The following is a 14,005-nucleotide window of genomic DNA, read 5'->3' on the forward strand; positions in this document are numbered from 1 at the left end:
GTTGGATTGGAGCTTCATCGGAGATCGCCGGAAAATGGACGCGGGGGAAAAATGCAATAAATTTTTCAATTCATGGATTTCTGTTCAGATTTTTTTTGTCATGGGAAAAAACCAAAATTCGAAAAAGTATATGGTTTTTCCGGCAATTAACCCTTTAATTTATATATATATATATTAGAACCATAAATAACAAAATACATTACATGTCAGGTGCTTTGCAATTGCAAAGCACAGTGAGATCCGTATTACAAACTTCACCAGAATGTCCAGAGATTAAACATATGGAGCAAAGGTATGGAATAAATAATGGAAACTGTTATTTTAATTTTATATTTTATATTTTATATTTTATTAATATAGTAATCCAATCAATCATTTAACTTGTCTTATTCTTATGTCGTGAATGCAGATCCTATGAAACTTATGATCCATTAAGGATAACAGCATAAAAAATGATTCAAAAAATGACAAATGCAAAGGAAGTGACGTTGAAAGACCTTAAAGAAAATCAGCATATGCTGGTGAAGGTACTACTACATAACAAATTGAACATGCATTCCCTATTCTCCTTCGCAGAATAATCTTTGCAAATGATTAGTTGCTTATTTCTTTTATTTTTCGTTGATCTATACTTATATATTAATTGAGATTTATTATTTTATTTATCACAATTTTCTATTTTGATCTTTCAGGAATCTTACTATTGTTTTATGGGAATAGTTCAAGAGGTCGAAAATAAAGCATCAATATGGTATAATTCCTGTAAAACGTGCTCAACATCATGCCCAAAGAATGCTGAAACTACAATATGCAAAAAATGCAATGAGGAGGTTGTTGAGACAACACCGAGGTAAAGACAATAGTACAAACACATAAAAATTTAATACAAAAATACATGTCATTAATATTAATATTTTTAACATACAATTCCAGGTTTAGAATAACCTTAAATGTCATACAAGGAGATTATGATGCAAATATTACAATGTTCGATGAGGTTGCAACAGTATATGTAGGATGCTCTGTGGATGAGTATATTTCATCAATCAGTCAAGTAAGTTTTAATTTTTTTCATCAATAGTCTTTGTCAAAATAACAAGTACTATCAATTTTTAAGAAATTTACTCATGATGATAATTTAAATATCTAATTTCATAGGATGAAAACGATTCTGCATTCTATAGACGTCTGGCCGCTCCAAATTCAACAGAAATACGGTTTATGACTACTATAAAGCATGCAAAACTTGATGATAGGGGAAAGCTAAATCTTATAGCAAGTGCAATCCAGAAGATAGAATGTGACCCGATGAATGCTGTAACGAAGTCGATGGTAACATCAATTGAAGAAACAAAAGATCATGAAGAAGGAAGGGAATAAATAGTTAAGAAGGCACCCAAGACAAAACAAAAAAAGGGAAAGAAAAAAATAGGCAAGAAGGCCATGTCAAATGAAGTGGGAGAAATCAAAACAACATCTAAAAAGACCAAGCAAACTGGAGCGGTGGAGTTACAAGTGCAGCCTCATGAAGTGCAAGGAAGGGGAAAACAAAAAATCACAAAAAAAGTTCTTGATGATTATATTGACATTACAAGCGATGAAGATGAAGATGATGATGATTGCACATTGAATAATTTTATCTCTGAAAGCAAAAATAAGAGAAAGAAATTTTCTCCACCCATCAAAGTCAAAGTAGAGAAGATTTGATGTGAATATAGATTCACATTTAATAGTTTAGACTAATTAGTAGTTGACGTATTTGCTTTTACTTTTTAATTTTTTACATACAAGCAATATTTGACTTTTTAAAATTAAATAGGTATATCAAATTTTATTCACAATCATTTTTATAATTATATTTTGAGTATTGCATTAAATATGATGTTAACTTTTAGCATAATATTATACTATCAAGCATAACACGTGCGTTGCACGTTTCCTCTACTAGTTTAAATAAAGAACACACTAATCTTTGTCTGTTGGTTGATCGTGTTCTTGAAAATACTATACACAAATTACTGCTTTATTGCTTTTGATAAGAAGGATATCATTTTCACAAATAAAATACTATACAGAAACTACATTTGCAATATAACAATGGAAAATTATACAGCAATAATCTTACTTTACTTCACATAAAGGTAGCAATTTCACTTCTTTAATGGATTTGTTAGGATTCGGCACTACAGTATGTCTTCTGCTTTCATAATTGATGGTGTTCTTGGAAATTTTATAATCTAATCTACTTTCTTCCTTTTTTCTTCTAGATCACATTAGAAAAATGAAAAATCAATCAAGCAAAACCACTTTTTTGGATGCCACAACTTTTCAAAATGATCTGTATTGTCATTTTCACAAAAAATACTCGATGAATACTGATCATCATCAATCCTGCTGTTGTTAGACTTCCTTCATTTCATTTCCCAAAAACTAAAACAAAAGAAACCAAAAATTGTTCCTGAGAGATGGCCTATGCTGCTCTTGTCTCCCTCACAAACACCATAGATCGATTCCTTAACAGCAATCTATATTCCATCTCTGTTGAAGAAAAACAACAAATTACATCTCTCCTTGATTATGTTACTCCCTTTCAAGACTTCCTCGATAAATTTCCAGACAAATTCAAGAGTTTGGAAGGGCGAATGAGGGAAGTGGCAAATGAAGCAGAAGATATCTTAGAATATCTTGTGTTGGAAAAGGTTTTCTTGTCTTCTGATGAAGAGTCTGAATTACACGATGAACTCGACCGAGGCACTGTGATTAAGGATATTAATTTGAAGATGGAAAACATGTGGAAGACAAATGTAGCAGACAACAGTTTGAAAGTCCGAATTCGCAACGTAGTAAATGAAGCAAAAAAAATCAACTGCTTCTTAGAGTGGGAGACAAATCACATTCGTTTCAGAGACAAGAGGAGATTTTTACCAGCCGAGTTCGCTATGTTCAAGTCCAGATTCCACTTCATAAACCACTTGAAAAAGATGGGAAGTGAAATTGACTCGATCATGGCGGAGGCAACTGCCGTGAAGAATAACAACAGCGACAAGGCTGCTTCCTCATCTGGACTTGCACCGCCCGACAGGGTTAGTGATGATGAGAAGCAGGAGGAAGAGGAGACTGAATGCTATCGAAGTTCAAAACACGAACTCCAGATGGAAAGGGTGATGGAGGAGATTGCTTTGATTGCTGCACAAGTGAAGGAAATCAAGGATAGCTCCAGCAGCAAAGACGTTGAACGCGGTGGTGCTGATACTTCTGCTGCTCCTACTTCATCATCAACTGATCCATCCATCCACAAAGATTCCATGGTTGGTTTTGAAGATTATGTGTTAGACGTGAAGGATCGCCTCTGTGGAGAGCCATCCCGACTCCAAGTCATCCCAATCTGTGGTATGGGTGGCATCGGCAAAACTACTCTTGCCAGGAACGTTTATGATGATCCATTAACGGTGGGCCATTTTGTGATTCGTGTTTGGGTCACAATATCACAAGATTACAGTGCACAGAGAATTCTTTCTAGCCTTCTGGAGTCCTTGAAAGAATACAACACTGGTAGATTGGGACAAAGTGATGATGAAAAAGTGCACAAAATTTTAATGGGGAGGAGATATTTAGTTGTGATGGATGATATGTGGAGTGGTGAGGCATGGGATGTCGTCAGAAGGGTATTTCCTGATGATGGCAACGGAAGCCGTGTTGTGAGGTGGCTTCTTATCCGGATCCTTCGAACAGGCTTCATGAGATAAGCCTGTTGAACGCAGAGCAGAGCTGGAATTTGTTGAAGCATAAGGTGTTTGCAGATAAAGAATGTCCTTCCAATTTAGAAGATATTGGGAAGGAGATTTCAAGAAGCTGCAAAGGATTGCCCCTAGCGATTGTGGTGATTGCGGGGCTTCTATCCACAGTAAGTAGGAATCCATCTCCATGGCAGGAGATTGCAGAAAAGGTGAAGTCTGCAGAAACTGCAGAGCATGACCAAATCGAGGAGATACTATCTTTGAGCTACGTCGAATTACCTCAATATTTGAGGCCATGTTTCTTGTACATGGGTTCCTTCCCGGAAGATGATGAGATCCATGTTGTGAAACTCATGAGGTTGTGGGTAGCTGAGGGCTTTGTGAAGTTTTCAATCAACTCGAACAACTTTGAAGAGGTGGCGGAAGAGTGTTTAGATGAACTCGTGAAGAGAAACCTTGTTTTGGTCACAAAGAGGAAATCTGATGGCAGAATCAAAAGCTGCAGCCTCCATGATATGATGAGGGACTTGTGCATAAGAAAAGCGCATGAAAGTCAGTTTTTCTTGAATCTGATGGATAAGCATGTTGAAAAGGAGCATTTTACAGAAAGGATAAAGAATCAGCGCTGCGTAAGCATTGATTCGTATCATCTAAGATACCTTTCAGACGATGATGATTCAACCATCCATTCCATCAGATGCTCGAAATATGATTTAGTGAAACTGAACTTTGTCAAGGGTGTGAGGTTGCTGAGGGTGTTGGATACGGTACCTGCTGACGTGGAGAGCTCACCATCAGTGCATCAACTATGTGAGTTATTTCATTTAAGATATCTTGCTATTAACTATATGGAATCTATTCCTAATGGATTATCGATGCTTAAGAATCTGCAAACCTTAATCATTGATAGAGAAAGGCGACAAAAAATCATGGTTGGAATAGTTTGTATTCTTGTGTTGGGTTGGGACACTCCACAATTAAGACATGTTCACTTTCACGGCACAATCTGTTTTGAGGATCCAAATGAAACAACTCTCTCTCTAGAAAGCCTACAAACACTGTCCCATGTGTCACATAGGAATTGCACTGAAAGGATCTTGAAAAAGATCCCAAACCTTAAAAAGTTGAAGATTGATTGTTCTTTGGGTCATCATGAAGATGCAGCTTGTTTGAATGATCTGGTACATCTACACCAGCTCGAGAATTTGGAAGTAAATGCTGGTGGACGGTTTGGATCTCGGCCAAAGCACTACAAGATTTCTTATCCTAGCATGCTGAAAAAGTTGAGTTTGATTGATTTGAGTCTTCCTTGGAGCCACATGATTGTTGTTGGTTCATTGCCAAATCTACAAGTACTTAAACTACAAAGTTGTACTTGGGTCGATGGTGACACATGGGAAACAATCGAAGGAGCATTCCCAGCGTTGGAAGTTCTTCTAATTGGAGGTTCAGGGTTGGAGAATTGGATAACTGAAAGTAGCCATTTCCCCAAACTCAAACGGCTACTGCTTCGTTCTTGTTGGGATCTCAATGGGATTCCAAATGATATTGGAGACATTTCAACTCTTGAACTCATTGAGGTTACTGGAAAAGTGAAAGAGTCTCTAATGGAGTCGGTTGAATTGATACGAGAGGAGCAAGAAGAATATGGAAACAACATTGAAGTTGTCTGCAGTGCTAAGTCCTTAAGATATGGATTTGGATTTGGATAAGGTACTGCCTTTCATCCCTTGAATTTGCTATTGGTCACAACTTTCCAAACTTAGTTTTTATATGATAAGATACATCAAGTAATTAAATTAACTATTGTTTGCTACATGCATCTTATCCTGTTTTTATTCAATTTTGGTTATTTCACAGCCGGTGTTATGTGTGTTTTGTTGGCCGATCATCGGGTTTCAAGCTTTCAGAGTTTTGAGTCGATGATGACGATGACAAAAACATGATGATGTATCTTTCTCATGATTCAGATTGAAGAAGAAAAGAGGATGGGAATGTGTTCTCATATTGAAGAGGTCCTCTTAAGCAATGAAGTTTGGAACTTGTTTTGATTTGTTAGAAGTTTTTTTCGCATGTGAGTGGATAATGTTTTGAAGAGTGATAGCATTGTGTCCTTTATCATGTGTATATGTCTATGTTTTTATGAAGAATGTTGATATTTCATCGTTAGTTTCTTTTTTCCAAGATACTTGGTTGCCATTCAATCAACTAGGTCACTCATACAAGAAAAAGTGATCCATAAAAATCACAAAATAGGTGTTAAAATGAGACGAAGTTAGAAATATCCCTAAAGCTTATGAATGAAGATCAAGTCAGGGAGCCAAAAACAGAGGCAATTGCTGAAGTAGAGGGAAGCAAGCGAGGGTCATCGAATGAGTTAGATAGGAAAGAATTAGATAGGAAGAGAGAGAGATAAGTTAGAGGGAGGCGGATGAAGATAAAGTTAATTCTCATTGATTTTCCAAAACCTAGCAACCAAAGCTCACATAAAAGTCATAGTCGTCACCTACTGGAATAGAAAAATTATAAAATAAAAGCAACAATAATAAACAGCGTTTTCTCACAAAAACGCTTCTCACATCACAGCAACAATGACTTGAATTAATTTCCTTCGTCAACAAGCGAAAGAGACATAAAAATTCCATCTTTATTGTTCTCCACAAAAATCCTCAATTTCTCCATACTCCCCTTCTTCTCGTCCATTTTCTCGACGTTGTTCACAACAAATACTCGATGAATCATGATCATTATCAATCCTTCATTTAATTTTCCCAAAAAATAAAACAAAAGAAACCAAAAATTGTTCCTGAGAGATGGCCTATGCTGCTCTTGTCTCCCTCACAAACACCATAGACCAATTCCTAAACAGCAATCTATATTCCATCTCTGTTGAAGAAAAACAACAAATTACATCTCTCCTTGAGTATGTTACTCCCTTTCAAGACTTCCTCGACAAATTTCCAGACAAGTTCAAGATTTTGGAAGAGCGAATGAGAGAAGTGGCAAATGAAGCAGAAGATATCTTAGAATATCTTGTGCTGGAAAAGGTTTTCTTCTCTTCTGATGAAGCGTCTGAACTCCATGATGAACTCGACCTGGACACTATGATCAAGGATACTAGTTTGAAGCTGAAAAAAATGTTCAAGGAGTGTGGCCAAGATTTTCCAGACGACAAAGCTACAGACAACAGTTTGAAAGGCCGAATTCGTGATATAGTAAGTGCAGCAAAGAAAATCTGCAGGTTTTTAGAGTGGGAGAGAAATCGCAATCGTTTCAGAGACAAGTGGAGATTTTTACCAGCCGAGTATGTGTTCAAGTCCAGACTCCAGCTCATAAACCACTTGAAAAAGATGGGAAATGAAACTGATTCGATCATGGCGGAGGCAATTGCCCTGAAGAATAACAACAGCGACATGGCTGCTTCCTCATCTGGACTTGCACCGCCCGACAGGGTTAGTGATGATGAGAAGCAGGAGGAAGAGGAGACTGAATGCTATCGAAGTTCAAAACACGAACTCCAGATGGAAAGGGTGATGGGGGAGATTGCTTTGATTGCTGCACAAGTGAAGGAAATCAAGGATAGCTCCAGCAGCAAAGACGTTGAACGTGGTGGTGATGATACTTCTGCTGCTCCTAGTTCATCATCAACTGATCCATCCATCCACAAAGATTCCATGGTTGGTTTTGAAGATTATGTGTTAGACGTGAAGGATCGCCTCTGTGGAGAGCCATCCCGACTCCAAGTCATCCCAATCTGTGGTATGGTTGTGGGTAGCTGAGGGCTTTCTGAAATTTTCAATCAACTCCAAGAGCTTTGAAGAGGCGGCGGAAGAGTGTTTAGATGAACTCGTCAAGAGAAATCTTGTTTTGGTCAGAAAGAGGAAGTCTGATGGCAGAATCAAAAGCTGCAGCCTCCATGATCTGATGAGGGACTTGTGCATAAGAAAAGCTCATGAAAGTAAGTTTTTCTTGAATCTGATGGATAAGCATGTTGAAAAGAAGCAATTTACAGAAAGGATGAAGAATCAACGCCGCGTAAGCATTAATTCTTCTCACCTAAGATACCTTTCAAGTGATGATGATTCAACGATCCATTCCATCAGATGCTCGAAATACCATTTAGTGAAACTGGACTTTGTCAAGAGTGTGAGGCTGCTGAGGGTGTTGGATACAGTACCCGCTGACGTGGAGAGCTCGCCATCGCTGCATCAATTATGTGAGTTATTTTATTTAAGATACCTTTGCTGTTAACTATATGGAATCTATTCCTAAGGGATTATCGATGCTTAAGAATCTGCAAACCTTAATCCTCGGAAAAGAAAGACGACACATATTCGGTGTTGGAGTAGTTGATTATCTTGTTTTGAGTTGGGACACGCCGCAATTAAGACATGTTCACTTTCACGGCACAATCTATTTTGAGGATCCAAGTGAAACAACTATCTCTCTAGGAAGCCTACAAACACTTTCCTATGTGTCACATTCGAGTTGCACAGAAAGGATCTTTTTCCTTGGAGCCACATGATTCTTGTTGGTTCATTGAAAAATCTACATCTTCTTAAACTAAAAAGTTGTACTTGGGTCGATGGTGATACATGGGAAACAAGCGAAGAAGCATTCCTAGCGTTGGAAGTTCTTCTAATTGAAGATCCAGGGTTTAAGAATTGGATAACTGAAAGTAGCCATTTCCCCAAACTCAAACGGCTACTGCTTCGTTCTTGTTGGAATCTCAATGGGATTCCAAATGATATTGGAGACATTTCAACTCTTGAACTCATTGAGGTTACTGGAAAAGTGAAAGAGTCTCTAATGGAGTCGGTTGAATTGATACGAGAGGAGCAAGAAGAATATGGAAACAACATCCTTCAAGTTGTTTGCAGTGCTGAGTCCTAAAGATGTGGATTTGGATAAGGTACTGCCTTTCATCCCTTGAATTTTCTATTGGTCACAACTTTCCAAACTTAGCTTTTATATGATAAGATACAACTTGTAATTACACTAACTATTCTTTGTGATTGGGCGTATTTATACGCATTTATTTGGGGGATTTTAGTATGATTTTTGTGCTTAATTCGTGTTAAATATCATCTTTAGGATATGATTATGATCTTATATGTATTTTGATGGTATTTGATAGGTTTTGGACACTACTACAAAAACGCTCATAGATAACGGATAAAATCCGTTATCTATGACCCCAAAAAACCGATAAGTATAGTGGTGATATCTATGATACAGTCATACATAACGGTTTTTTTACCGTTATGTATAATAGTATAGATAACGGTACGATGCTCATACGTAACGGTACATAACCGTTATCTATAATAGTTATACATAACGGTTTTTCACCGTTATGTATTAAGATTTTATCGTTATGTATTAGAATTTTTTTTTATTTTTTACCATCATAGTTAACAGTTTTTTGTACTTTTTATAACGATTTAAGCCGTTATCTTTGTAAGACATACATAACGGTAGGAACCGTTATGTTTTAATATTTTTACCGTTATGTATTAGAGATATATTTATTTTTTTGTCATCATAGTTAACAGTTTTTTGTACTTTTTATAACGGTTTTAACCGTTATCTTTATTATTTAATATTTAATATATTTTTTAAAATTTTATGTTATTTATCTCAAGAAATAAATAAATAACTTATAAACAATAAAATGATAAAATCATCAATAACATGTATTATATATAATACAAAACATTCATACATTATCATCCAAAACCTTCATACATAATGTTTTGAGCCTAACTCAAAAAAAAAAGAAAAAAAAAAAGAAGAAACTTCACAGAAGCACCTTCATGCTCCAACTTTGATGAGTTTCAGCAGCTCAACAACTTGTCATTTGTTACTCTTCTTTTCTGGAAAGAATAACAAATGCAGCAATCAGAAAAAGAAAAGAAAACAATAGGAAAAAAAAAAGTTGAGATGTTTAAGTTGAACTAATATTGCAAAAAAAATTGGTAGTTGAGAATTGAGATCGAGGGCTAACCTGTAAGACTAGGTAGCATGTTTTGCCAGTTGAACAATGGTCACAGCGCTGAATATGCTTCTACAATTAACAAAAGAAATTTTAAAGGACAAAAAGATCCAAAAAAACATAGATTAAAATAAATTTCAACCTTTTTCAACAGAGCTGGACCCAACAAGACAGTAATGCATTATATAACCAATTTTATTTTAATAAGAAACCAAACTAGCAAGAAACTACAATTTACAAGTATCATCTAGTTATTCTTCACTTATAGTAATGACGCTTTAGTACTAATACGTAATAATATCAATAGTGTTTGCAGTTCTTCCCTAAATCCCTAATAGGCAGTGTTCTTTTCTTTGTAAGCCGTCAAAGTAGAAAGACTCAAACAAGAAGAAAATGGAATTGTCAGTTTTAAAAACAACGAACCTAACAAATTTGTGCTCCAAAAAAAGCATTTGCAGTAAGATGAAGTACTATAACGCAATATATTATTAGGAATCTGTATAGCAACCACGAATCATCCATAGAAGAAATTGAAAACGTAAGCAAAGATGACGTACAATAAGGCGGCCGAAGATCCAACCAAGGCGCAAACCATATAGCTTTGCGTGGTGATCTGTGGATAGAATTGACAGAAACAAGTAACATCAGCGGCAAAAAGGAAAGAAAAAACTTGCGGAAATACATAGACATAAAAAAATATCTCTTCAAGATCAAATCAAATCTTTATATCATCCATATCAATTTTATTGATTTCAAAGTCAGAATTTAATGAGATTCTCTTCAAGATTGAATCTTTGCACTTCAAAAATGCCTATAAATCTACAACTAACATTTACCCAAACATAAGTCCTATGAACCGAAAACATTCATCCATATTCCACAATCAGTAGAAAAAATCTAGGCCAATACTAAATCTGAAGTCTCAATCTCGAACCACAGGATGCCAAGAAACCATCAATGAATCCTAAAATTGAGCACACTGGCAATATTTCTTCACATATTACACACAGTACAGCAACATCGAGAAAAATTGGAACAAAAATGAAAGAAATAGGAAGCGGTAAAATCAGAATTCACAAGAGAACACCTGGTAAGGCAATCGCCAAGCTTCAGATTTAGAAAAACACATGTCATCCAGAGCATCGCTCCGGCACCACCTGACTTGGTGTTCTGGCTGCATTCGGATCTGGACTCCATTTCACCGTAGTCACGTTTCGGGTTGACCCGATTAGGGTTCCTACTTTTGGCGTCGGAGGCTCTGCTGTTCAACCAGGGACAGGAGGTCCCGACGAAGGCGTCGCTGCCGGAAATTGAAGCTAGGGCGCGACGGCGGCGGCCTTCCCGCCGTGCGGTCGACAGGAATCGACGGGGAGATGGCTGTAGATTATAGATCTAGGATTTTCAGGCGCGGTGTGGTGTGCGTGCGTGCTCTATGGTTGAGTCAGAGAGAGAGGGGATTGAGAGGGAGACGAGGGAAATGCGACGAGCTTGGTGTCTATCGTTGCTGCGGCCGCAGAGGACAGAGGGAAGGCGTGCTTCTATGGCCGGAGTTGAGAGAGAGAGAAAGCTGGGGAGATGAAGGACGAGAGAGGGAGAGAAGGGGGTTAAGGCAGGGATTTAGGGTTTTATTTTCATAATATTATTAAATTTAAAAATAAATATAATACATAACAGTTTTGAGACGTTCATATATAACGGTTAAAACAACCGTTATAAAAAGACGCTCATACATAACGGTTGGCTTAACGGTTTGGTAATACCGTTATGTATGCAACTAATAGATAACGCTCATACATAACGGATTCACTAAAACCGTTATCTATTTTCATGGACAACAGTACATAGATAACGGTTTTTTGTCAAAACCGTTATCTTTTCAAAAAATGCGCTCATACATAACGGTTTTTAAAAAAAACCGTTATGTATGAAGTGTTATGTATGTGTAATTTTGTAGTAGTGGGAGAAAATGTGATACACTCAGCCCAAGCTCTAGTTTAGTCCACTTATGCTCAGCCCATAGCCCATTAGGTTATCATTATGAATGATATAAATATTGTAATATCTAAGTTCACTCAACAATGAATGAATATTTTGGTTTATAGGTATCAAATCTCTCTCTTCTCTCTTGATTTCTGGAGTCTGAGCTATTCGAATTGCTCCACCATTGATACGGATCGTATCAATTGGTGCTTTCATTGAGAGTTTCTCTCTTTGAATATCCCATTTTTATCACAAAAAAAAAAGAGATGTCAAGATCTGAAATATGTGCTGCCATGGAAGAGCTTCACACCTCCATCTACAGCTTGCAACCTTCCATTTACGCCAATTTGCAAGCCACAAACCCATTCCCTCTATCACCAACTGCGGCTCCAGATTCCTCCCTGTTTCCATCTCCTTCCACACCAGCCCATTACCCACCAAAATTGTTTTCCCCAATCCTACATACAACTAACTCCATCTCACTTCTTCCCATTCGCCGTCTAAGCCGATCTGAAATCGAAGCTAAAAATGACCTCGGGTTGTGTTACAATTGTGACCAAACCTGGTCCGATACCCATCGATGCCGCAGCAAATTCTTGATTATGTTCGGCAATGACGACGAGGATGACTCCGGCGATCCTAAATCTCCAGATTTCATGGCTGGAGTTGAAGCTACGGTGGAGGATTTCTCAAGTCCTTCACCATTCCCAACCACTCACAGCTCCTCTCCGATTTCCTCGCTGACGGCACCCCCCGCCACCACCGTTACTCCAAATACGCAACCCGACTCATCTCCATCTCCTCCTGTACCACCGACACCGACCACTCCTGCATCGCCTAGCCCAACAGATCTGCCCTTTACTGATATTCCACCCCATCTACCTTCCCAAGCCTTCCCACTTCACTTTGTTCTGCATCTGCCCACGCCACCGCCCACTCCTCCACCGCCAATACCACCTCCACCCACCGAGCCACCCCCAGCAGACTTTCTGCCTTCACCTGTAATACTACCACCACCACCAATAACTCCTCCAGTGAGTCATCTGCCAACCCTCTCCCCACTCAATCAGTCACCACCATCTTCGACTCTTCCTTGCCAAAACAAAAAATTACTCCTTCTGGGTTATGGAGACGAAGACCTTGATTCACCGGGCAACCCTATTTCGACAGTCGACAATGAGGTTATTGAGGGTGAAATCCCGCCGTTGAGGTTACCGATAATTTCAATTAATCTGTGGCGAGCCAGGGTTTCTCATGACTCGTTGAATCAGTTGTTTCAGATTCCTATTGGGCCCAAGTCTAAGAATGAAGAGCCCAACCCAATCAATATATTTGGGCCCAATATGAGTGGCCCTAAAGCTTTGATTGTGGCTGCCCACAGCCCAAGTGCCCAGGCTCGTCTCCGTCAATTTCTCCGAGATTATAAAATTGGGGTTCTTCCACGGCCTCAAGGTTTGTCTCTGCTATTAACCACGCCACATCACGCCGTCGACATCAAGGAGAAGGATCGTGGACTTGGTCAAGAAGTCCAGCTATGTGGCGAACCGCCGCCGGATCTCGTGGGCACGCCTAGCTGATCCGCATCAGTTTTTAGCCGGAACTTTTGTCGAGCACATGATGAGCGTAGTTTATCAAGCTTCTTAGTTGATTTTCAGTCGGAGCTTTTATAAAGAAGTTGTCGGGCAGTTGTCATTTCGGCTCTATTTAGTTTCGTTTTTGCAATTAGTGGGCCGAATCTTGTACTCCCATCACCATTTTTCGTAGCTTCACCTTGAGGACAAGGTGATTGTGAAGGAGTAGGGAATGATACACTCAGCCCAAGCTCTAGTTTAGTCCACTTATGCTCAGCCCATAGCCCATTAGGTTATCATTATGAATGATATAAATATTGTAATATCTAAGTTCACTCAACAATGAATGAATATTTTGGTTTATAGTTATCAAATCTCTCTCTTCTCTCTTGATTTCTGGAGTCTGAGCTGCTCGAATTGCTCCACCATTGATACGGATCGTATCAAAATGATTGATTTTGAGAAGAGTTTTGAAGTGAGAAGCTGTGTGAAGAGGAAGCTGCGCACGTATGCCATGCGATGTACCCATTCTGCCTGGACGTGGTCTGAATCCAAGCAATTATGATGAAAGTGCCGAGAAGAAAGGAATGTTGGGCTGCCATGTTTGATTTGGGCTGAATTAATTCCTCTTTTTGATTAAAAGCCTTATGCGCCACTGTTCCTTTAGCTTTTAATTAGATTAGTTTGTTTTTGGGCTTTCACGCCACTTAATTAGATTAGTT

General features: G+C 38.2%; 2 protein-coding genes and 1 long non-coding RNA gene across 4 annotated transcripts in view; 2 read left to right on the plus strand and 1 right to left on the minus strand.

Moving 5' to 3' along the window:
• LOC131016908 (uncharacterized) overlaps positions 1-14,005 on the plus strand; it is a 1,184,262-nt gene that overhangs the window by 1,128,107 nt on the left and 42,150 nt on the right. The window lies entirely within an intron of this gene.
• On the plus strand, positions 2,120-5,906 carry LOC131016879 (putative late blight resistance protein homolog R1B-16). Of its 2 annotated transcripts, none has more exons than XM_057945660.1 (2): positions 2,120-5,450; positions 5,598-5,906. In XM_057945660.1, exon 1 carries the CDS (start codon positions 4,046-4,048, stop codon positions 5,447-5,449), a length of 1,404 nt encoding a protein of 467 aa, XP_057801643.1. In that variant the 5' UTR covers positions 2,120-4,045; the 3' UTR covers position 5,450; positions 5,598-5,906. The 2 variants fall into 2 exon arrangements, with proteins under 2 accessions (XP_057801643.1, XP_057801644.1); XM_057945661.1 differs by having other exon boundaries at positions 2,132-5,450.
• LOC131017052 (uncharacterized) lies at positions 9,475-11,377 on the minus strand. Its single transcript, XR_009099368.1, has 3 exons — positions 10,290-11,377; positions 9,745-9,804; positions 9,475-9,613 (listed from the first exon to the last, which is right to left on the minus strand). It is a non-coding gene; the product is annotated as an uncharacterized LOC131017052 (long non-coding RNA).

Source organism: Salvia miltiorrhiza, chromosome 3 (assembly GCF_028751815.1).
Source record: "Salvia miltiorrhiza cultivar Shanhuang (shh) chromosome 3, IMPLAD_Smil_shh, whole genome shotgun sequence".
Classification (NCBI taxonomy): Eukaryota; Viridiplantae; Streptophyta; class Magnoliopsida; order Lamiales; family Lamiaceae; genus Salvia; species Salvia miltiorrhiza.